The sequence below is a fragment of the Cebus imitator genome, unplaced genomic scaffold, assembly GCF_001604975.1.
Source record: "Cebus imitator isolate Cc_AM_T3 unplaced genomic scaffold, Cebus_imitator-1.0 Scaffold516, whole genome shotgun sequence".
In the NCBI taxonomy this organism is placed as follows: domain Eukaryota; kingdom Metazoa; phylum Chordata; class Mammalia; order Primates; family Cebidae; genus Cebus; species Cebus imitator.
Window position 1 is genome coordinate 136500 of NW_016107831.1, and position 24835 is coordinate 161334.

Sequence of the window (24835 nt, forward strand, 5' to 3'; positions counted from 1 at the left end):
AAAGGGGAGCGTTACTGGGAATTAAAGAATCAAAGTTAAGCAGGCGGTTCGCAGAGAAACGTTGCCACATCTCACCGGACAGACGCAGCGGCCGGTGCTGAGGAGCAGGCTGCAGACCCCTTGCTGGGGCTCGCCACGCAAGGCCCACCCCGGGGTTACCGGTCAAAGGCAGCTGTCCGGAGTCTTGGCGTTCTGAACAAAGACAAAACGCACACACGAAGCAAGGCAGCAGAAGCGGGGACGTATTGTCAATGAAAGTACACTTCAGGGTGGGAGCCGGCTGGGGCGAGCGGCTCAAGAGCCTCAGTTACAGAATTTTCTGGGGTTTAAATACCCTCTAAAAGTTTCCCATCGGTTTCCTCTGTGCAAATAAAGTAGGTCCGCGACCAGCCTGATTGGTTGTGGGAGGGGACCAATCAGAGGTACTTTCATCTTCAGATCGCCGCGCAGAAAAACGAGGGGTGGAAAGGAGGAGTGGCACAGTCGCCTGGTGCTCTGCGCGGATCCGCCCTGGCTCCCTGCCTCCAGGCCCGTTCTCCTGCCTCGCCTGAGCATCTGGTCGGTTGCAGCTCTGAGTTTCTCTGGGATGTAACACACAGTCCTGCTGTGATGACAATGGTCATTGTGCCTGTCCCTGTCGCCCCCAGGTTGGGAGGGAACAAAGAACCTGAGCTCTTTTGCATGACTCCAGTGTGCCACAGCTGCGCTGCAGAGAAGCAGCCAGACTGCTTTCCCTGCGAGCCCCTGCCCTACGTTGCTCTCTGTTATAAGGCCCGCTGGTTTGGGCCCTTATAACAGCCGCCCTGCCAGGCCTGACCACTCTGGTGGGTTGCAGCTTGTGCTTTTTTGCGGTGGGGCTTCCAGAGGTAACTTGACAGGCCCTCTGCCATTGCTGCTGCCATGGTCCTTACTCCTGCTGCCCCCAGGCCGGGGAGGGAGCAGAAAGCCTGAGCGCTTTAAGCCTCTAGCATGCCACAACTGCCCTGCAGGGAGACAACCACACTGATTCTTGCTTGACTCCCTGCCCCCTCCCAAACGGGGCGTGCGGTCTCCTGGCTTCCAGTGCACCCACCCAACCCCGGTCTGAGCATTTCAGTGGTGACCAAAGTCCTTCTGAAAATCTTACCCCACAAGCCTATGATCTCCGCTGGGCTTCTGCCACCTAAGCAACTCTGCTTGTCCTCACCTGAGAGTTCAACCAGCGACCTGAAGACAAGTCTGCCCCTCCCCATTACAGCCAGCACCTGAATCCTGGAGCCCAACTCCCCTAGACAGACTACTATGGAGTTCCAAAGTTGAATCAGTAATAAAAAAACCTACTAACCGAGAAACGACCTGGACCAGATGGATTCACACCCAAATTCTACCAAACATACAAAGAAGAGCTGGTACCAATTCTACTAAAACTATTCCAAACAATCAAGGAGGAGGGACTTCTCTCTAAGTTATTCTACAAAAGCGGTATCACTCTGACACCAAAATCTGGCAAAGACACAATGAAAAAAAGGAAACTACAGACACAAGATCAACACAATACTAGCAAACTGAATCCAGCAAGACATCAAAAAGTTAATTCACCACGACAAAGTAAGCTTCATTCCTGGGGTGCAAGATTGTATGTCAATCAATAAATGTGATTCATCACATAAACAGAATTAAAAACAAAAACCATATGATCATCTAAATAGACACAGAGTAAGCTTCCGATAAAATCTAACATCCCCTTCGTGGCAAAAGCCCTCAACAAACTAGGCATTGAAATAACACCTCAAAATAATAAGAGTGTCTTTGACAAACCTACAGCCAACATCATACTTAGAGACTGGGTGCTTCCTGATAGTATGGCCATAGACTAGCCAGCAACCAACTAAATGGACAAAAGCTGGAAGCATCCCCCTCAAGAAAAGGAAGAAACAAGCTTGCCTGCTCCTATTTAACATCGTATAGCAAGTCCTAGCCAGCACACTTAGGGAAGAAAAAAAAAAAAAGCATACAAATAGGAAAAAAAGAGGTAAGATTATCTCTTTTCACAGACAATATGATTCTATGGTAGAAGACTCTGCCAAAAGGCTCCTGGAACTGATAAATGACTTCAGTAAAGTTCTGAGATACAAAACAAGTGTACAAAAATTAGTAGCATTTTTTCCCTTTTTATTTATTAATGTTTTTAGAGACAGGGTCTCGTTTGCAGACAGGGTCTGAATTCCAGGATGGAGTGCAATGGCGTGATCATAGTTCACTCCAGCCTTGAACTCCTGGGCTTAAGAGATCTTCCTGCCTCAGCTTCCTAAGTAGCTAGTGCTACACGTGTGTGCCACCATGCCCAGCTAATTAAAAGAAACAAAGTTAGTTTTTTCTTTAGAAACAGAGTCTTGCTGTGTTGCTGAGGCTAGTCTCAAATTCTGAGCCTTGAGTGATCCTCCCATGTCAGCCTCTTAAAATTTTGGGATTACAGACATGAGTCACCGTAACTGGCATTTTTAAACACCAGTAATGTTCAAGGTGAGAGTCAAATCAAGAATGCAGTCTCATTTACAATAAGCCACACATACAAAAAGGAAATGCCTAGAAACACAGCTATCCAAGTAGATGAGAGCAGAACTATAAAACACTACTGATATAAATTATAGATGACACAAATACATGGAAAAACATGCCAGGCTAATGGATTTTCAGAATTAATATCATTAAAATGGCGATACTGCCTAAAGCAATTTACAGATTCAACACTATTCCTATCAAACTACCAGTGTCATTTTTCACAGTATTGGAAAAAAAATTCTAAAATTCATATGGAATCAAGAAAGAGCCCAAATAGCCAAAGTAATCCTAACCAAAAAGAACAAAGCTGGAAGCATTACATTACCTGACTTCAGACTATACTGTAAGGCTACAGTAACCAAAACAGCATAGTACTGATACAAAAACATACACATAGACCTACAGAACAGAAGAGAGAATCCAGAAATAAAGCTGCACCTTGAACACCATCTGATCTTTGACAAAGTTAACAAAAATAAGGAATGGGGAAAGAACTTCTTATTCAATAAATGATTGTAGGACAACTGGCTAGCCATATACAGAAGACTGAAACTGGATCACCACCTTTCACCATTCACAAAAATTAACTCAAGATGGATTAAAGATTTAAATATAAACTCAAACTATAAAAATCTTGGAAGAAAACCTAGGTTATACCTACCATTCTAGACATTGGCCTCGGCAAAGAGTTAATGACGGTATCTTCGAAACATAATAATTGACAAGTAGGGCCTAATTAAACTTAAGAACTTCTGCACAACAAAAGAAATTATCAACAGTGTAAACAGGCAACCTACAAAATGGGAAAAAATAGCTGCCAATTATGCATCTGACAAGGTCTAATATCCAGACTCTATAAGGAAATTGAGCAAAATGCAAGCAAACAACAACAACAAAACCATTAAAAATCAGGCAAAGGACATGACAGACACTTCTCAAAGATGACATACAAACAGCAAGCAAACATGAAGTGCTCAACATCACTCAGAATCAGAGATGCAAGTCGAAACCACAGTGAGGTGCCATTTCACATCAGTAGGAATGGTTGTTACTAAAATGTCAAAAAATAGTAGATGCTATTGAGGCTGCAGAGAAAGAGAATGCTTATACCCTCTTGTTGGGAATGTAAATTAGTTCAGCCGCTGTTGAAAGCAGTTTAGAGACTTCTCAAAGAGCTTAAAACAGAGGCACCATTTAGCTCAGCAATCCCATTTCTCAGTGTATACCCAAAGGAAAACAAACCATTCTACCAAAAGACATATACACTTGTATGCTCGTTACCCCACTATCCGCAATGGCAAAGACCCGGAATTAACATTGGTGTCCGCTACCAGTGGATGGGGTAAAGAAAATGTGGTACATATACACCATGGACTACTACACAGCCATAAAAAGAATAAAATCATATTTTTTGTAGCAACATGGATGCCTCTGGAGGCCATTATCCTAAGTGTGAATTAACACAGGAACAGAAAACCAAATACTGCATGTTCTCACTTATAAGTGGGAGCTAAACTTTGGGTACGCATGGAAAAAAAAGATGGAAAAAATAAACATTGGGTACTGCTAGACGGGGGAGAGAGGCAGGGGAGTAAGGATGGAAAAACTACCAACTGGTACTATGCTCATTACCTGGGTAACAGGGCCATTTGTACCCCAAACGTCAGTGTCATGCAACATACCCATGTAATAAACCTGCACAGATACCCCATGAATCTAAAATAAAAATTGAAATTATTTAAAAAAGGCAGCGAATCTCTTAGAATGCTCTAAAGTTATAGTAACACTATCTCTTGAAGACTCGAAAAAAAATTAGCAAAGCTGAGCCTACATTCTCATAGGGCACCGTTAGATGGACCTGAGTAGTGGCCACTCTCTTTAGAAGGTCCAGTGGTAGGGTGATGATATGGCCAGTGTGCTTGTGAAAGTCCTGGTTTATACCTATTTCCCTGGTGTAATTCTTATTAGTGTCCACTTCCACTATCACAGGTATCTAGTTTGAAAGATAAATTTTATAGTCACTTTAGTGAGTGGTTTCCAGCTCACTGCGGTTCATAGAACACACTATCTTTTAATTGGTCTGATACACACCTCATCTGCCTGGGCTCTATAAGCAATTGACTGTGTTATTCCTGTTTTCATATCCCTTATCTAGTCCATGCATGTAGAAATACACAGAAAATTCTTTTCTCTTTTTCTTTTTATAGACAGAGTTTTGCTCTTGTCCCCCAGGCTGGAGTGCAATGGCATGATCTCTGCTCACTGCAACCTCTGCCTCCTGAGTTCAAGTGATTCCCCAGCCTCAGCCTCCCCAGTCTGGGATTACAGGCGCCTGCCACCACACCTGGATAATTTTTGTATTTTTTAATAGAGATGGGGTTTCATGATGTTGGCTCGAACTCCTAACCGCAGGTGATCCGCCCGCCTCGGCCTCTCAAATTGCTGGGATTACAGGCATGAGCCACTGTGCCCAGCAGAAAATTCTTTCTCAATGATGCATTAAAGAGGCTCTGTTGCATTTTTTCTTTAGTTTTACCTTCTGTTTGCTGCTTCTTGCACAATATGTTTTTAAATAAAGACCCTGTGCGATAGGTTTTTGCCTATGTATTTTCAGTTTAGAAGCCATCATGCTCTTTGACGATCTTCACTACTACATGACACTTCTCATATTTATCTTTCACTCAGGGCTCTATGAAGAATTTTGAGTACTATCTTATTGATATGGCTGAATGGTTACCAATCACATACTGTCAAAGACTCAAAAACCTGCTAATTTAATTCAGAACCCCCTCACTGGTGCTTGGCATATTTTAGGCCCTGTGCTAGTCACTGAGCACAGAAAGATAAAAGACACCATGATATTCACATTGTCAAAAGTCATTAGCTCTCTTCACATAACAGTCTTGGCTTTTCTCTGATTGTATGGCTTTGAATATTTTTGTTCTCATGGAGGTAGTCCTAGATGGTGTATTGTGTGTGTCTGTGTGTGTGTGTGTGTTTGTGTGTGTGTCTGTGTGTGTGTCTGTGTGTGTGTGTGCGTGTGTGTGTGTGTCTGTGTGTGTGTGTGTGTATGAGTGCTGGGGGAGTAGAGTCAGATTTGAGTGATGATATTCATTGTATGTCAGCAGTTTTTTTTGTACGCATTAAAAGAGAAAGACGTTAAAGAGCTATGCAACTTTCTATTTCAGTTAAGTTTTCACAAGGTGGCTTGTTTTGGAAACGGAGGCTAGAGCAATCTCAACTTAGTTTGTGGTCTGAAAATGTGATTTAATCAATTTAACCAGCCCTCTCCTCAAAGTGACTAGCATCCCTGCGGAGGCTCAACCATAATAAAATATCTCCATTTATGTTCAAGTTCTATTGTTTATGTATTCTTACACTTTCTTCTGGTAGAATGTTACTCAAAGGATATTGAGCCGTAAAGTACAAGAACCTGCCCATTGTTATAAATCTGATGCCTTCGCTCCAGCCACAGGGAGTGGCATTTCCTCCAGCCTCTCTTGTTGAGGGTTTGGGCTTTTTAAATGAGGCTGTTCTGGGAATCATTCTGGTCTATTTACTAGAAATTCCTTCATGGTGAAGGTGGTTAGGCTTCAAAAACATAAGACATTCTAATTTCCTGGGACTGGTTATATCTTGGACATGATATGGGTTGATGCATTTCTTTGGGAATTATGGGTTTAGAATCTCACAAGTCACGTAATAACGGCATTTTTTTCATATGTGGTAGGTGCCTCTCAATCCAAGAAACATGACTATGTGGTATCCTACAGGAAATAACCTTGATGTATTGTCTTTACCAACGAATTTTAACGTAAAATACTTGTAAGAGGCTTGAACCAAACTATTCAAATCTCCAAGAGATTGCCTGATAAACATAAATGCTGTAGGCCGTGCATAGTAGCTCACATCTGTAATCCCATCACTTTGGGAGGCTGAGGCAGGTGGATCACGAGGTCAGGAGTTCAAGACCAGACTGGCCAACGTGGTGAAACCCTGTCTCTACTAAAAAATACAAAAATTAGCTGGGCATGGTGGCCTATGCCTGTAATCCCAGCTACTTGGGAGGCTGAGGCAGGAGAATTGCTTGAACCGGGACCTGGGAGGTGGAGATTGCAGTGAGCTGAGATCACGCCACTGCACTCCAGCCTGGGCTACAGAGGGAGATTGCATCTCAATAACAATAGCAACAAAAAAACCAAGATGAAAAATACTTGTACCTGACAGTAACTGGGTCTGCTTCTCTATAGAAAGTTTACCCTAGCATAACCAAGAATTATCCAGAATTTTCTCAAGAACCATTATCAGGTCAGTTATCAAATGCTATTAAGCAGAATTGCCTATTTGACTGCAGATGTACCTATTTCAGCATACATGACAAGGGCAGTGGAATATCCTGTGCCAATTTTACAGGGAAAATACTAATACATTTTGAATTTTTTAGTTCTTGTTTGTTTTAGGACCCGTGAAGAATTTATGTCACCACTTTGGCTCCAACAGGCTTGATACAATGATGTTATTGTTAATGGTATGCTGGTAACCTGGCTCTCCCAAAAAAAAAAAAAAAAAAAAAAAAGCCTGATTTGTAGCATTTGCAATTTCAATAGCGTAGTTTCTCCCGGCACGGCTGATTTCTCCTACACTTTACCTACTAGCTTGCTCCAAACTCCTGAATATTTAACAAATTTATCTTTAGAGTCTGTATAAGCACACCACTAGCATTCTTTTACTAGTTGAAATCTAGTTCTGAAATTGTTCTGAAATAGCCTTCTATTGATCTTTCAGCTGGATTCAAGATGTATTCATAAACCCACCTCTTCATGGAGGCTATTTTGCAGATGACTGTCACCTGTTTATGCTGAACCTATTAGCTTCATTTGTAGCTGATGACCTTTTTAAAAACCTGTTTAAATGTGAACCAGAAGGACGCTTACTATCATCTTTTAGATTCTCTCTCATTCATACATCTAGGAAAAGTGTGTGGGCAAAAAGCAAGCCACAGAGACGCTTCAGTGGAGTCAATAAAACGTAGAAAGAAGTAATATGTGAGTACCTTAGATAAAACATATTGGAGAAATAGTGGAGAAGGGAATATGCAAGACAGAGAGTGATAAAGACCTTCTAAATACTGTTCAAAGTGGACCTTCACACAGGTAAAAAGGTGGTGTGGCATATTGGTTGTTTGGCTGCAAAGTGAGGGTAGTTAGGATGAGCTCTGCTTTCCTTATCTATTTAAGTGAGTTCAGGCAACTCCTGGGAACATCTTACAAACGTGGAATTCATGTAAACCTCACAGTGTCAGTTTTATGAAGCCATTTGATTATCCACTCAAACTCTTGCTTTCAGTTTCAGAGATAGTGTTATTTACAAATGCTCTAGCCAGTTCCACCTGCAACCTAGGCACCCCATCTCAATTTCTGCGGATTTGTTCTTAGACGTTGTGCTTGCAGTAAATCTAGAAACCAACCGTGTTTTCCTGCTAGATTGCTGGGGTGGCAAAGTGGATGAGGAAGAAACAGCAGGTACCTCTACATTAGGAAATAAGAAAAACTGTTTGAGACAAGTCATGGAAAGGAAGAAAACTCTGGTGACCTAACCTGGGAAGGAAAAAAGCCTTGGTTGTCACAGGCGAGAAGCAATTCTAAGTGTAGCGTTCAGGCTGTTGCACAGCTCCTGTGATTCTTTGCCACAGTCTAAGTTCTGGGATGCAAATATTAGGGGAAGCTTCACTAGGTTTTTTAAAAAAATACATTGGGATCCAAGAAAAAAATACTTTGGGACATCTCTAGCAATCTTGGTGTTATTTAACTGATACCATCTTTTCCAGAAAAGGGGTTTCTGGGATCTTTTGCATGTGATTGGATTTCCTCTCCAGTGCTCAAGAGATCGTTCCAGAAATGTGTCATTGCAATCTGAATCAGAACATCCTTGAGAGTAAGAGGTCAAGTGCATTTCTAGTACTTTATGCAAGTTTTTCCATCATTGTCAGCGACCTCATGGCTGCAAAGTTTGAATTTTGTTAAGAGCTATGAATATGAAATAGCTTTAATTAAAGAGAAAGATAGTAAATAATTGCTGGTTTGACATTTACAGACAATAATTTGGATAAAAATCATATCCCATGAGAGAACTAATAATAGTTCTAGTATGCTATTACCAGAATTGGAGAAATTGAACTTGAAATAAATCCTCACAAAAGTTAAAACAAACATACCGGGCAGCCTCTGAATATCTCTCCAGACACCTAAACACTGCTGCTTGACGTAGATGATTCCGGAAATACGCTGGGTTTAAAACAATGCTCCTGTAGAAGAAAAAAAGAAATGCAAATGTTATTTGGGTTTTAAAAGACAATTACCATAAGTGCATTGGAATGAAATCACAGGCATTCAATTTTATATACTATGTGTTTTTAAAAATACTAATGAGGCCGGGCGCGGTGGCTCAAGCCTGTAATCCCAGCACTTTGGGAGGCCGAGGCGGGTGGATCACGAGGTCAAGAGATCGAGACCATCCTGGTCAACATGGTGAAACCCCGTCTCTACTAAAAATACAAAACATTAGCTGGGCATGGTGGTGCATGCCTGTAATCCCAGCTACTCAGGAGGCTGAGGCAGGAGAATTGCCTGAACCCAGGAGGCGGAGGTTGCGGTGAGCCGAGATCGCGCCATTGCACTCCAGCCTGGGCAACAAGAGTGAAACTCCGTCTCAAAAAAAAAAAAAAAATACTAATGAAAGAAGCCCTTCACCGCCGCCCCCCCGTAATTGGCAGTTAAGACAAATAAGCAAGCATTATTGAAAAACTAATTACCTTTGCATTATAAAAAAAATTTATTTACAGGACTAGGTATTTTTAGAGATATGACAAAGACAAAGAATTTGAATTCAACTTATGTTACCTATAAGACACGATGCTATTTTATTTGCTTTTAAATGAATTTTTATTTTAATAAATTGGTAAAAACAGGTTATTTATGGTATGTCTACTTTTAATGAAGGAGGAGGTTGTTAGTTGCTGGATTTCAGTTAAAGAAAGGAACTGGAATTTGGGTGACATGCTCATTTGAATTCCAACAGTACAGGTCTCTTAGGCCACTGCATGGCCCAGCCGTGTCTTCTTCCAGCTGGGCGATGTAGTGGCGGGAGAGACCTGTGCTGTTGGTTAAGGGAGCTAGTCTTGGTCCTGACACTTTTCTGAAGGGCTTTCCTCACTTCGGACCTCCGTTTTTTCCTGACTGAAACGAAAAGGCTTGACTTGTGGCTGAGAGGAACTATCTGTCCTTACCTGCTGACTCTTCCATCATCTCATCAAGTTCTGGATTCTCAATCCAAACCTAGATGTGAAATGATCACCCTGGCTGCCTTCTTCTCCTAGAGATTTAAATGGGTAGACCTTTCTCTTCCTTGCTTCATTGAGCGCCTGTAATGGGTAGGTATTGTTCAAGACGTTTGATATAACAAGGTCAACTACCTGGATGCAGTCCATGCCCGATCACCAAATAGTGACCCAGTCATTAGTGAAAGTTTGAAATGTAGCTTCTACTTTATTTATCAATGTGGAATACAGAATGTTCCAGAACCAACACATCATTAGTAAGCAACACTTTGTGAGCCTGTTTTTACAAGTCGACGGGAATCACTTGAAATTAGTTCATTATTAAAGTAAGTGGTTCGTAATCTTTTTTTTTTTTCAGAGTTATACAGAGCTTTCAGGAACCAGATAAAAAGTCTGAACCTCTGTCCAGAAAAATGCACATAATCATAATTTCCCAAATCTAGGAAGCTCTTGTAACCTCTCAGGGATCTTCAGGTATTCCAGATTAAAAACGTAAAGACTAAAACAATTCCATTCCCAGAAACATCACGTATAAAAAGAATAAAGTAGAAAAAAATCTATCTGGCCTACGGATAATCATAGAATTGCATGATGGTGAGACGGATCGATTGTATAAATTTGCTCACTTCAAACACAAATGAGCAGAAAGTAGAGGTAAAGGAAACTTTCTAAAATCATGCATAACTAGTGCAACAGCTGTCTCAAGTGTTTTGGTTTCCTATGTCTAGTCACAGAGCATTGTATGATACCATACTGCCTTTGCTATGGTGATTTCTGAATTAGAAGGGTCTGAGTTAATGAGGTTTTACTATACTCCATGACAAGAAGTTTTGCAAATGAATGCATTAATCCCTCAAGAACACAGATCATTTTCTTTGGTGTGTTCTGATTAAAATGTTGGAAATTTTATAACTATCACATGGGTTCACTTAATATTAAGACAAAACTATAATACTAATACTTACCACGAATATTTTTTATTATTTCAGGAAAAGAGAATGTTTGAAAAGTGTTAGGTACGTAGCTCATGTAAAGAGACCACCAGGCAGGCTTTGTGTGAGCAACATGGCTGTTCATTCACCTGGGTGCAGGTGGGCTGAGTCCAAAAAGAGAGCCAGCGGAGGGCGATGGGATAGGAGTTGGTTTTATAGGTTGCGGCAAATGGTCAGTTAAAGGTGGTAATCTATTTTAGGGAGGGGAAGGGCATCATGGGATGCATGGTCACAAGCGTATGGGTTATCTATTACAAACAGGCATGATCATAAGGGTGGGGGAGGAGTTGCAAGCAGAGGGGAGGGTGTGGCAAATTACATAGTTACAGGGGTGGGGGTCTTGAGAAACCCAGTGTCCAGGGGGAAATTCCACAAGGCTGAGCAGGAACAATGGTTGCAGGTTGTAGGTTGTAGGGGGAGAGCAATTCGTTGAGGCAGGAACAAGTAGTTTACTTCTTTCTGTGACCACCTGGTTACTTGAGGTTACTTCTTCAGACTTTCTGGCTCCTGGGGACCATCCAGAGGTGTACGTGCAGGTCACCAAGGCTAAAATGGCCAGGCTTGGACTTGGAGGCCTGACAAAAAACGTGTTTATATATTTTTTTCCTACAGGAGCAATTTTGTAAAGGTAAGTCAGAGTAGCTGAGGGCAGAGCCTGTCCAGGGACTGGGTTTTCTGATTCTGACCAGAATTTTTTCCACGTCATAGCTAATTCTCCCCTCTTCCTTCCTTCCTTCCTTCCTTCCTTCCTTCCTTCCTTCCTTCCTTCCTTCCTTCCTTCCTTCCTTCCCTTTCTTTCCTTTCCTTTCTCTCTCTCTTTCTCTCTCTTTCTTTCTCTTTCTTTCACAAGTCTATGAGGTATACTCCCCTATGACTTTAATTACTTATTTACTCATGCATATTTAGTTAGCATGTACAAATTTTATGGGACAAAATTCTTACTGAAAGAATGTTTCTAGCCTTTGGCATCTCTTTGCCTATGACGTAATGTTTTCGCTTTGCACAGTTATCTTCCAAGAATCTTGCTCTGCCAGAAAAGTTCTTTTGACAAAAGTAGATTAGATTGGAGAGAAGGATGAGGCGTGGTGGGAAGGAGGAGGAGTGAAAAAAGAGCTTATCCAAAGAGAGAGGAGAGAGAGGAGAAGACTTCAGAGTTGCTTTGGATGTAGGCAGAGATTTTTTGTGAGTAGTGAGGGCTGGTGAGGTCGACACCGTTGGAACTACTACAATGCGATTTTAAAAAAGAATGGAATTTAAAACAATTACTTGTAATTATAAGTCCCCTGTATGGTGTTGAAGAAATGCAAGTAGAGGACATGACTTTAGAAATCACTATTGCTAGACCAAACTAGGTTCTTTTAACCATAACACCACCCTGCCCTAAACCACATGAATCACAGCTTCATGGGAGGAATCCAAGGAAGACCCAGACCCGGTCTCTACCCTGAAAGCATAATTATAAAAGAATATTTGGTAATTTGAGATGAAATATTTTATTTGGCAATTTATTATTTTTGACTTTTATAATTATTGCAGCATTCACTGTGTGGTTATAGTATGCCCCTTTTAGATATTTGGCAAGGAAATGCCAGTGGCAGTTGTAAAGCCTAGGTTTTACACTTTAATTAATATATTGATGCTTTCTAAAATGACATACCCTTTTAAAGATATATTTTATGTTGTGTGCAACTTGTAGGGGGAATGATGATCTGTCTTTTGAAAAGTTCTTAATCATTTGTCATTTACGCCATTTGGAAAGTCGCAGGAGGAAGCCTGTGACCAAAATGGACAATCTCACTGCAGTTACAGTGAAAAAAACGACAATTGTAATCAGAGAGCAATCTCAGAGCTGATTGGTCTGATTTTATCACAGAGGCACAAACTGTGACTTAGCTATGCAGATAGGGCTTTTGGTAAAAAACAGGAGCCATGTTAGAGCTAAATGATAGAAGTCATTGAATGGCCTTCAGGCAAGCAGGCCCCAGGGGCTCAAATGAGGGTAAGGCTGGGGTTAGCCGCCAGTCTGGCAGAACTTGTTAGCAGTGTGGTCCGAAGGGAGATTTTATAAGAAATTGTCCCCAGAGGAATGGACCACCTCCTCGTCCTTACTATGCCAAGGGGATCACTGGAAAGCGCACTGTCCTTGGGGACAAAGGTTCCCAGGGCCTGAGGCGTCTAACCAGATGACCCAGCTGCAGGACTAAGGGTGCCTGGGGCAAGCGCCAGCACAAGCTGTCACCCTCACAGAGCCCCGGGGAAAGCTGACTGTGGAAGGCCAGGAGGTTAATCTTCTGGGCACTGGCACGGTCTTCTCAGTGTTCCTCTCCTGTCCTGGAGACTTGGTGCTTGTTAAATCTCTCCCCTCAGACTCTCCCTCTCTAGACCCATCTTGGGAAGGACGATTTTCAGTTATTCTGTCTACGCCAATGGCAGTTAAGGTGGTGGGAACTGACTCATGGATTCATCACAATTGGCTGAAGCCTCGGATACCTCCTGAATAAAACCGTAAACCCGCCACTCTGCAGCCTGAAGTTCCAGGAGACGACCCTTCGTATACCTGTGAGCCATTAGAGGATCTGCATCTGCTCTTCCAACAAGATCCCCAGGAAAGTAAACACTCATGAGTCTAATTTATATCCTGACATTAACAGGACTGTAACTCTCAACTTTGCTATCTCTCAAACTCCAATTATTCCTTTCATTGGGACGAGTCAGAAAAAAATAGGGAAAACTTGGGGCTGGCATTAGAAAAGTGACTACCTCTATTCAGTTACTATAAGCTATCTCTGGAGTTAATTAATAACACGAAAAGTTGCTAATTGTCTCTGCAAAGGCAGCTCACTCTGCACAACAGCTTAACTCTTTGGCTGCCGTAGCTCTTCAAAGTAGAAGGGCCCTAAATCTGCTAACAACTGAGAAAGAGGGAACCTACCCCTTTCTGGGAAGAAATGCTGCTATTTTATAAACCAGTTAAGTGTTGTTTTAAAGCAAAGTTAAAGAACTCAAGAATCAATCAAACGCAGGGCTAAAAACCTTCAAGAAATAGTATTGTGGAGCTTGTGTGACAGCTGGCTGTCCTGGCTCCATCCTCTCCTAGGCCTGTTTATAACCATTCTATAATTGTTGGCCTCTGAGCTTTTCATCTTTAACCTCCTTGTCACATTCATTTCTTCTAGAACCACGAGGCCACAAATAACCCTGCAACTGGAACCCTGGATGTCCTTGGCTCATGAGCTCTATTGTGGACCTCAGGATCAACCTGCACCCCTAAAAGCCTCTCCTCTGGAGGAAACCTCAACCCCTTCTATGCCCCACTTTAGCAGGAAGTAGCTAAAGAGCAATCGATGCCCATGTCCCCAACAGAAGTTAGACTTTCCTGTTCAGAGGGAGGGTTGAGGGAATGGATTCTCTTCCTGGGTCCACAAGGGGGCGTAGTTTCAAAGGCAGGAGCTTCCCGGTATCATACCCCCACCTCTCCATCTGGGATCTTAAGGGTCTTTTTTTAAACTTTGGCACGCTTGGGAAGAATCAAAGATCAGTTGCTCCAGCAGAGGTTTACAGGAATTCCTTTCACAGGCCCAGAAAACCTAAAGGGGGCAGGAATTCCTCCCAGGTTAAAAGTCCCTGCCCCAACATCCAGGCAGACTCCATATCTGGATTCCCTTCCATGATCTCATGGAAGCTTCTCTCTCCCATCTTTCTCTGTCTCCCTTTTCTGTTTCTCTACCGAAATAAATCACTTTCTGCAAAACTCTTTGGGGTCCGATATTTGCTTTTGAGCGCACCATGCCTGGTGGGGTCCTCCCTCCCATTCTTCGGTGAGTAAGAGACCAGGGCCTGAAGAACATCCTCTTGGGGGAGCTGAGTGTCCCCCGCTCCCTGAAATTTGGTCACATTTTCATGTTATTATTGGCCATTTGTATATATTATTTTGTGAAGTTCTAGTTAATCTTTTGCCATTTAAAAAACTGGGCAGTGTGTTTTCTTATCACTGTGTTGCAAGAGTTCTTTATGTATTCTGGATACAAATTCTTTGTAAGATACATATTTTTCTCTGAGTCTGTGGCTTGTCTTTGAATATTCTTAATAGTTTCTTTTGAAGAGCAGAAGATTTGTGATGATGTCCAACTTATCAACTTTTTTTTATAGTTTGTATAAAATATATTATTTAAGAAAACTTTGCTTAATCCAAGGTAACAAAGAATTTCTTTTATATTTTCTTAGGAAAATACTGATAGTGTTAACATTTATAAACTATTCGAGTTGAATTTGTTTATGGTGTGAAGTAAGATAAAGACATTTTATTTTTGCTTATAAATCTACAATTTTTCCAGCACCACTCATTGAAAAAACTATTCTTTCCCTCTTGAATAACCTTGACACGGTTATCAAAAATCAGTTAACAAAAATCAGTTAACCATGTATGTGCGAGTCCATTTCTGAACAGAAGATTATGTTCTGTTATTTGTCTATCCTATGTCATTATCATAGTCTTGACTACTGTAGATTTATAATAAATCTTTAAATCAGGTAGTTTAAGTCCTCTCAGCTTTGTTCTTTATTCTTCCCCTAACATTGTTTGGGCTTATTGAAATCCTGTACTTTTCCATTTAAGTTTCAAAAAGTAGCCTGTTAATGGCTGAAATGCCTGCTGGGATTTTAATAAGTCTATAGAGAACTTTAAAATTTATTGACATCTTATCAATATGGACTCATCTGATCAATAAATATAGCACTTTTCTCCATAATTAAGGCTTTATTTCATTTCTCTCATCAACGTTTGTAGTTTTCAGTGTGAAAATCTTACACAAACTTCATTAGATGTATTCCAAACATTTGACTTTTTTTTTGTTGCTCTTATTATTGGCAATGATTTTTAAATTTCAATGCTAATTGTTCATTGCTAATTTATAGAAACATAAATGATATTTTATGTTGACCTTGTATTCTGCTACATACTACTAAGCTTAATTATTAATTCCATAAGCATTTCCAAAAGTACTTTGGGATTTTCTACATAGATGATTATACCTTCTGCAAATAATGATGGCTTCTTTCTTTCCAGTCTATAACTAGTTTGCTTATTTTCTTTGCCGTATTGTACTGTTTATCACTTCCACACCATTATTTGTTGTTGCTACTGTTTTGTTTTACTTCCCTCAGAATTCTCTAAGCTTCTTGGACTTGAATTTTATTGTTTTCCCTTTAATTTTGGAAAATTCTTGCTTTTTATATCTGACCCATTTTCTCTCTTTTTCCTCCTCATTCTGGGACTCTTCCTAATGGCAGCCAAACTCTGCGTTGAATATGTGATTGGTCTCATTTTAGAGAGTGTTTTCTGCTTCTTGTCTAGGGGTAGCAGAACTCTTATTGGGCCCAAGAGTGATTTCTCTTTTTTTTAATCTCTTCCCCAAAGTAGAGGGTTTATGCTTTACCCTTCCTGCAGTGGCCATGGGGGCAGGATCATTTCTCACTTCTTTCCCGGAGACATGTGTTTTGCTTCTACTTCTCCGTCAGAAGCTATGGATTTTTGCCTGGCGCTGAGAATGTGAATGTCTGCTATCACTACCCCAGGTATTTTAGACTTTTGCTTTATATGAGACTAGGGATCAGGGAAACAATTTCTTTTTTCCCTTTTTTCTTTCTTTCTTTCTTTCTTTTTTTCTTTCTTTCTTTTTTTCTCTCTTTCTTTTCTTTCTTTCTTTCTTTCTTTCTTTCCTTCCTTCCTTCCTTCCCTTCCTTCCTTCCTTCCTTCCTTCCTCCCTTCCTTCCTTCCTTCCTTTCTTCCTTTCTTTCTTTCTTTTTCTTTCTCTCTTTCTTTCCTTCTTTCTTCCTTTCTTTTTTGCAATTTCTTATTTAGGCAAAGACACCTGTCTAGTTATCTTTGTCTTGTCTGACTGTTAGCAAAGTGATGATTGTTTCATCCTCCCGAGACAACATTCCTCTTATTCTTTTAATAATGTGCTGACATTCTTAAACTAGAAAAGGTGGTAGATCTAGAGAAAGCCAGAAATATGGAATGTTTTAATTTTGGCAAATCACAATAACCTCCTGGATAAGATGATGACATTTATGCTGGAAAATAGCATCATTCCATTGATCATAACCAGTTCAATAACTGATTAATACTGTGTAAGTATGGTCTGTGTTAACAAAATAAGGAATCTAGTGAAATGTCTTTAGCTATTTTTGGGGACATTATTTTCATTAGTGAACTGAGATTAAGAAATTAAAAGGATGTTGATAAAATTTTCAGGTGGCATAAATTTTACTGAAACAGAAACTCAAATCACTGATGACATCAGCAAAATTTAAAATAATATAGACTGTTTAAAAGTAAAAGAATCTTACATTATAAATTATAAACAAACATTTTATAAAGATAATCGTGGCTTGAGTTTGTTCATATGGAAAAAATCTGAATATTTTAACTAACTGCAGGCTAAATGATATGACAATATAACAGAGGTACAAAAATCGCACATAAAATTTTGTGTTAAATCAATATAAGGCATTGTTTTCAAATAATAAGTGATGTTTTCACTGAATTGTGCCTTAGCCATATAGTCCCTTGAATTCATCTATAGTTCTGAGCATCTGTGAAGATCATCACCATATTGGAGGGTGTCTAGAATGAGTGATCTGGAAAATATAGTGTGTGAAGAATATGGAATGAAATAAGTATCTTTAGAAAGTAAAATAATATCAGTAAGTATATTCAAATACAAAGCCGTTCTGTGTAAAACACTGAATAATTATTCAATGTAATATCAGATGGGGTCAGGCAGAAATCAGTTATAAAGCTACAAATAGCCCAGTTCAACATAAGGGGGGACCTACTAACCAATCATGCAACAGGCTTTCAGAAGAGTTTCCTTTTACTAGAAACATTTAAATGATATTTAGAATGCCATCTGTCAGGACATGTAGAAGAAATTCCTCACTGAGTGGGAGATTAGGCTAAATGGCTTTCAAGTATATTCACAAAAATTTCTTATAATGCATTATCCAGCACTGGGAAGAGTCTGAGAATTTTTTCCCTATTTGCAAACTAACAAGTTAACCTGAAACAGTTTTGTGGAAGCTGGTAGAAGATACGAGCCTCCAGAGTCAGAGACAAAGGAGCGTTTATTGTTCACAGAAATAACAGTAACCAGAGTACATATATATTTTTGACGGGTTCCCTGAAGCACAGATCTGAGATAGTGATGACAGGAAGATCAGGTGACACCTTCACGTGCAGTAGGTTACACTACATGAGAAAAACATGAGTTTAGGGGATGTGTATCTTTTGCAATGGGCTTTAAGTATGCCTATCTTTGGCTCCAGGGAGAAGCACTACATCTTGCAAGGCTGTAAAAAGATTTGTCTTTGCTTCCAAGCCTGTTTGCCATACAACCATCTTTGAAAAGGCAGTCTGGAGCAAAGACCAGTCAGTGCCTTACTCACAAGACAAAAATGCCGTGCACATGGATAATTGTTTCCTCATAGAGGTAGATTTTTATTTTTATTTTTACTCAGATTTTTGCTCTGTTGCCAAGGCTAGAGTGCTATGGTGTGATCATGGCTCACTGCAGCCTCAATCTTCTGGACTCAAGTGATCCTCCCGCCTCAGCCTTCTGAGTAACTGGACCACAGCTTCCTGCCACCACACTCAAAGATTATGGATAATTTTTGTTCAGATGTGTAAGACCTCTTTGTTATATTCATGCCATTAATACATTTAAAAATCATTCATAACAATGGAAAAATTAAGATATCACAGGAAAGTGACAGGATGCTTAATATTGAAGAGAAAGTGATTACTTTACTATCTATCTATATTCTGTCCTAAGAAGGGATTAGGTAGTTTATAAAATACCTATGAAGTTAAATGAAAGTAAAAACAACCTACAGGAAACAAATAAAAATAAATAAATTGGACTATGTCAAAATTAAAACTTCTGTTCATCAAAGGATAATATAAACAGAATAACACAGCAACCCATAGAATGGGAGAAAATATTTGCAAATCATATATCTGATACAGGGTTAATATCCAGAATATATAAGAAACTCCTTTGCATCAACAAAAATTTAAAAGACAACCCCGTTAAAAATGGACAAATAACTTTAATAGACATTTTTCCAATGATATACCAACCCAAGATGATAATACCAATCACTATTTGTTAGGAAAATTCAAACCAAAACCACAATGAGATACCATCTCACACCCATTAGGATAGCTACTTAAAAAAAATCAGAAGTAACAAGTGTTGGTAAGGATGCAGAGAAATTAGAATGCTTGCACATTTTTTGTGGGATTGTAAAATGATGCACCCACTATGGAACAAAGTATGGAAGTTCCTCAAAAAGTTAAAAATAGAATTACGACATGATCCAGCTTCTGGGTATATACCTAAAATAATTGAAATCAAAGTCTCCAATACATATTTGTATTCCCATGTTCAAAGCAGCATTATTTATAATAATCAAAAAGTAGAAGCAACCCCAATGTCCATTGATGGATGAATGGGCTAACAAAACATGGCATCTAACATACGATGGAATACTATTCAGCCTTAAGAAGTAAGGAAAGCAAGGAAATGATGACACATGGTACAACATGGAGGCACTTCAGACCTTATACTTAGTGAAATAAGCTTGACACAAAAAAAGAAATACTACATGTTTTCATATTTATGAGGTATCTGGAGTGGTCAAATTTATGGAGACAGGAAGTAGAATGGTGATTGCCAGGGGACAGGAGGAAAGGGGAGACAGCATTTGTTATTTAATGGGCATAGACTTTTAGTTTTGCAAGATGAGAAGAGTTTTGGAGATTGGTTATACAATGTGAATGTACTTAACACCACTGAACTGTACACTAAACACTGGGTAAGATAATAAATTTTGTGTTATGTGTATCTTACCACGTTTAAAACAATGACAACAAAAATAACCAAATGTGGAAGCAAGATTAAAAGTAGGGGAGCTAAAATGAAGCCTGGATGAGATTAGCACACAAATAATATACCTGAAGATCCTGAAAGATTGGTTGAGATGGGCTATACATCTAAATTTGCTGGTAGCTAATGAAAAGAGGGTCACATAGCCAGTATTAAACAAATAGTTGCTCAATTCAAGTATTTCTTGGTCCACAATCAGAAAGATCAACTTATCCAAAGATGCCCTACAAAGCAACAATCTGTGTTCTCAGTAACAGATTTACAAAAAAATTCAGCAAGTGTTCCATATTGTTGCTTCTTAGAACTTCTTTCAACATGGGCTGTTGGCATAGTACTAAATCTTAATCTAGTAACTTAAATTCTGGGGTAGGTAGAAAATGAGAATAGAAAGAAAACTTATGCAACAGTGCTGCTGCTATACCGAGATTCAGTGAAATCTCAGTGGTTTTGTCTTAGTTGGTCCTTTGACTTGCTAAAAAAAATTTATCATCAGAATTAAAAACTAAAGTATAATAGTCCTCTGCTTATTGAGAAGAATTAAAGAGTTCATGCAGTCAGTTTAAATGTCTTCAATAGATAATCAAGAGAGAAAAATGAAATAGCTCAATTTAATTTACATTGGAGAAAAAGAACTACTTTATAAAGTATTAGAACAGAAAACTAGAAATAAAGTCATTGGATTTTGAAACAAGAAAGTTACAGTAAATTATTGTCAAACAAAGCATATTGCTCTGCCAAAACACTAGCAAAGCATGTTTTTGCAAAAGCATGAAAGTAAAACCTAACTTCAGGGAAATAACAAGAAATCACTCTCAAATATTACTTGAGATCTCAGCATATATGAGGCAGAGGAGAAGAAAATAGGGCTTAGAGAAGTCAAACAGAAAACAACTCAAATATTATCTCTCATGTTTAAAACATGAGAAAACCCCCAAATTACAATTAATTCTGCAACTAATTAAATGCGAAAATTATTAAATTATGGTATTATCTCAAGTGAACAATAAACACCTATTTTTTGACATAATGAAGAATTTATGAAATAATTGCTTAAAAGAATTTGTTATATTGTCACAACACTGAAAAATCTATACTCAGAAAGAAATGTTATATTGTCTATCTTCTTTAGAGAGCTAGTAATGAAAACACATTAAAAATCATCAGGATCCATGTTTAAGTATATTTTACTCTAAAATTTGAGTATGACATTACCTTGCTTAGAAAGACAGAATTTATAATAATACAGTAGGGGATTCAAATAATACATTTAATAAATCATCTATACCAAAAAATAAGAACCTTTAGAAGGGGGTCTCCTAGGGGTTCAAGTCTTTCATGTTTTTCATCGAAATGAGCATTCTCAGTTAACATGCATCAAATAACCAACAAAAAAAAGTATGATTACTAGATCTTTAGAAGCATGCAGTGAAATGCCTTCTGGAGCAATGGAGAACATTTCTTTTTTTCTACATTTCTTTGACTTTTAAATTTCAGTTAATTACTTTTTATCCACTTCTCGATAATGGAAAGTAATACTCACCATTACAATTCACCTTTATATATTCAGCACCTAAGTAAATGCCTGGTACATAATAGGCACTCAATAAAATTGTTTCTAGAATAAAGCAATGTTAATAAAGTGGCTGAACAACGCTTCCTCAGGAACCCGCAGAGAACCAAATCATATCTAAGGTTCACAAATGAGATCTCTTGTGACCTGAATACACCAAGGACCACTCTCCACCAACTTTCATGCCCGTGTCCTAGTTGAACACCAAATGTACACAATCTTACAGTTTGTACCTTAGGCTGATATGATCAGGAACAAAAGGCAGCTACCATAATAATAACAGTGTAGAGATAGATAAGTAGAGCATTTGAAAAAATTCCCAATAAAAATTATTTTTTGTAATTTGAAAATCTGAAGAAAGGTCCTCATCTTTGTAGACTGTAATTGTGTCTTTCCATTTTTTCTTTTGTCTGTCAAATGCCTGGATGGAGTGAACGTGAAATAAATTCCCATTTATTTTTTCATCTACATTGTAATCCCAAGTCTGTCTGGTAAAAGCTGTTAGTAAATCACTCGGTCAGTTCTCCCAACAAATAGTCTTTAAGCAATAAAGCACGTCAACCTATCTTTTGACATTTTCATTTTTCGTTCTTGACATTTTCTCTTAAAAAATAATACAGTGTTGGCCCTATTATCTTTCCTTCAGAGTCTGTGAACCAAAATATCAGCTATCAACTCTCTTGTAGAAAACCTATCAAGGTTCAGAAACCAAAGATGTAGACGTAAGGACCTACTCATCTGTCTGTCTAATACTGGAGGGGAGGGTGGAGGACTAGTGGTGGCGGTTCAGGAGCAGTGTATTGAGTTTCACATGTTTTTTCCTCCATTTACGGTGTTACTTGGGTGAGGTGTATTTTATTTTATTTAATTTTTTGCGGGAGACAGAGTCTCACTCTGGCACCTATGGTGAAATGCAGTGGTGCGATCTTTGCTCACTGCAACCTCTGCCTCCTTGGTTCAAGCAATTCTCCTGCCTCAGCCTCCTAGGTAGCTGGTACTACAGGCGTGCACCACCACGCCGGGCTAATTTTTCTATTTTTAGTATAGACACGGTTTCACCATGTTGGCCAGGCTGGTCTCGAACTCCTGACCTTAAGTGATCTGCCCGCCTCGGCCTCCCAAACAGCTGGGATGACAGGAGTGAGCCACTGCACCTAGCCAAGATGCATTTAAAAATGATTACTTTGAAAGTTACAATGAATAAACTTCCCTCTGTTCTAACTATTGGAAATTATTTGTGATTCATTCAGCAACAATTTTTGAGTGTAAACCATGTTCCGGCCACTGTTCAGGTTTTGAAGAAAAGAGCCAGAAAGGTAAATACATACTTAAACTAATATTTTGAGTAGCCTTATTGTATGGAAATAAACTTTCTGTCTGCATTCTATTATTTTTTTATGCTGCCTTCAAATAGCAAATTATACAAGAATTTTTAAAATGAACTGAAATATAGTATACTAAATTATGTAATTTTACTGATAATAAAATAATATTCTATTTCTTTTAGAATCTGAAAATTATAGGAGTTTTGATGTTAGAGTCTTAGAATTAGAGGGAGATTTGATAGAAAAATCAAAACCATTTGTGTATCAGGTATTAAAGTTACTCATATCAACATGATAATCTTGGTTTGTGGAAGTATTAAATACATACAGATAACAATATTTTACCTACTAAAGCCCTTTTGAGCCCTTCTACTGAAAGAGAAATATTGATTGTTATTCCTATGCTTTATGACATTGTAAGACTTCTAAGTATTGTGTGTGATTTTCCTTTGTTAAATTAACAGCATTAGCGAGAGTTCCACAATGGACATTGTGTTTATGTAGATAAGTCCAGCCCAGCTAAACCACCAGGTTGTATACTATAGATTGCAAGTTTAAAGTCAGAATTTAAATTAGATATGGACTTTGATATAGGAATTATCTCAATATTGGATTCAGTGTTTAGTTATAGATCAAATTACCATTTGATTATTTCTTTGAATAATTCCAGTTAGGGAAATCTACTAATTACTAATATTATAAATGAATATATTAATGGTTTCCCTTTGCAATCCACATTCCTTTCTTTATTGACAAAGATGATTCAATCCCCCATTTTGACATTCCTTCCTCTTTGGCTCACTGTACTGAATCTCAACTTGCTGTGACTTCTACCAAATAGAGTGTCACAGCACATTACTTTGGAAAGAACATGTTTTCTGGATATTTTTAGCAGTGCTGCCATTTCTGTGAATATAATGATAACAGCATATATTGTGTTGCTTTTGTTGAAAATGCTATGTTAGATACTGACTGACTAGCCCTCAACTAAAAATATTAACCTAGTTGAGAGAAATGATAAAAAATACATACGTAACCAGTAATCAACACATCACAACTTGAAACAGTTTAATTGTGGGATGCTTGCAAGGGAGGTGATAAAAAATTAAGGTTTAGCAAGGGGATTTGCAATGATAGGACACTGTAAAACTTAAAGAGGACTAATCTGGAAGGCAATCAGAAGAAATTGAGTTTTGAGCTGCCTTTGAAATGGTCACATCAAGGGAAGGAAGGTAGAAAACTCAAATCCGGAGAATGACTCAGAAATGACTTGGTGATAGAGGATGGTCAGCCATATTAACAACCGCCATGTAAATTAGCTTGGCTAAAGCAATAAATTGATCATTGAGGAAGGTGGGAGTCTATTAAGGGGCTGTTCATTAGTGACAGGATTTTTACTTTTATGAAAGAAACTACTAATGCTTCAGGGATTACTAAGAAAGCACGTGATGGAAACACTTTTAAAGAAGGCAGCTATTGCAATTCTCCTGAAGAAAGATGAGAAATCCAAATGCTGGGAGAATGCTAACGATGCTGTGAAAAAGTAGAGTGGTTCTCCAAGGGCGGCCTGCAAATTTTCTAGAGGTGCTTTGACATTTTCTAGAAGTGCTTTGACATTAGGGGGCTCACGAGGTCAATTTTCATAATAATATTAAGAAATTATTTTCCATTTTTACTCTACGACATTTGCACCAATGTTGCAAAAGCCATGTTGGGGAAAACTGCTGGCTTCTTTGCAGGAAGGAAACAGGTGATACCAAACTATTCTGGTACTTACTGAGTGTATTCTTTACCATTATGTGCATTCACCCGCCATTTTTTAAAATAATTTCAATCCTTGAGTATATGTCTGTTTCACATTTGGTAGGATGATGTAAGAGGTATGCATCAAGCACTTCTTCTGCATACTAAAATATAATAGCTGTCTTGGGAAAAAGCACTTCTGCACTTGTGCCGTTGTTTACATTTATGAGCTGAGTTAGCCACTGTTTCTGTGGAACACTATATTTTACTTGGAAGAATGACTAACAAATTATGATTATCAAACTTGAAATTTGGCAGACATTTTCTAAAAAATGAAATGTGTGCCTGTCACTTAAAGGAACACAACTGACAGTATA

At 38.8% G+C, this 24835-nt stretch overlaps 1 protein-coding gene across 1 annotated transcript in view; it reads right to left on the reverse strand.

The window, feature by feature from the left end:
• SPATA16 (spermatogenesis associated 16) overlaps nucleotides 1-24835 on the reverse strand; it is a 246538-nt gene that overhangs the window by 123401 nt on the left and 98302 nt on the right. Inside the window, exon 4 of the mRNA XM_017514109.2 lies at nucleotides 8756-8845. Coding sequence (XP_017369598.1) covers nucleotides 8756-8845 — 90 coding nt within the window. The remainder of the gene's footprint in view (nucleotides 1-8755; nucleotides 8846-24835) is intronic.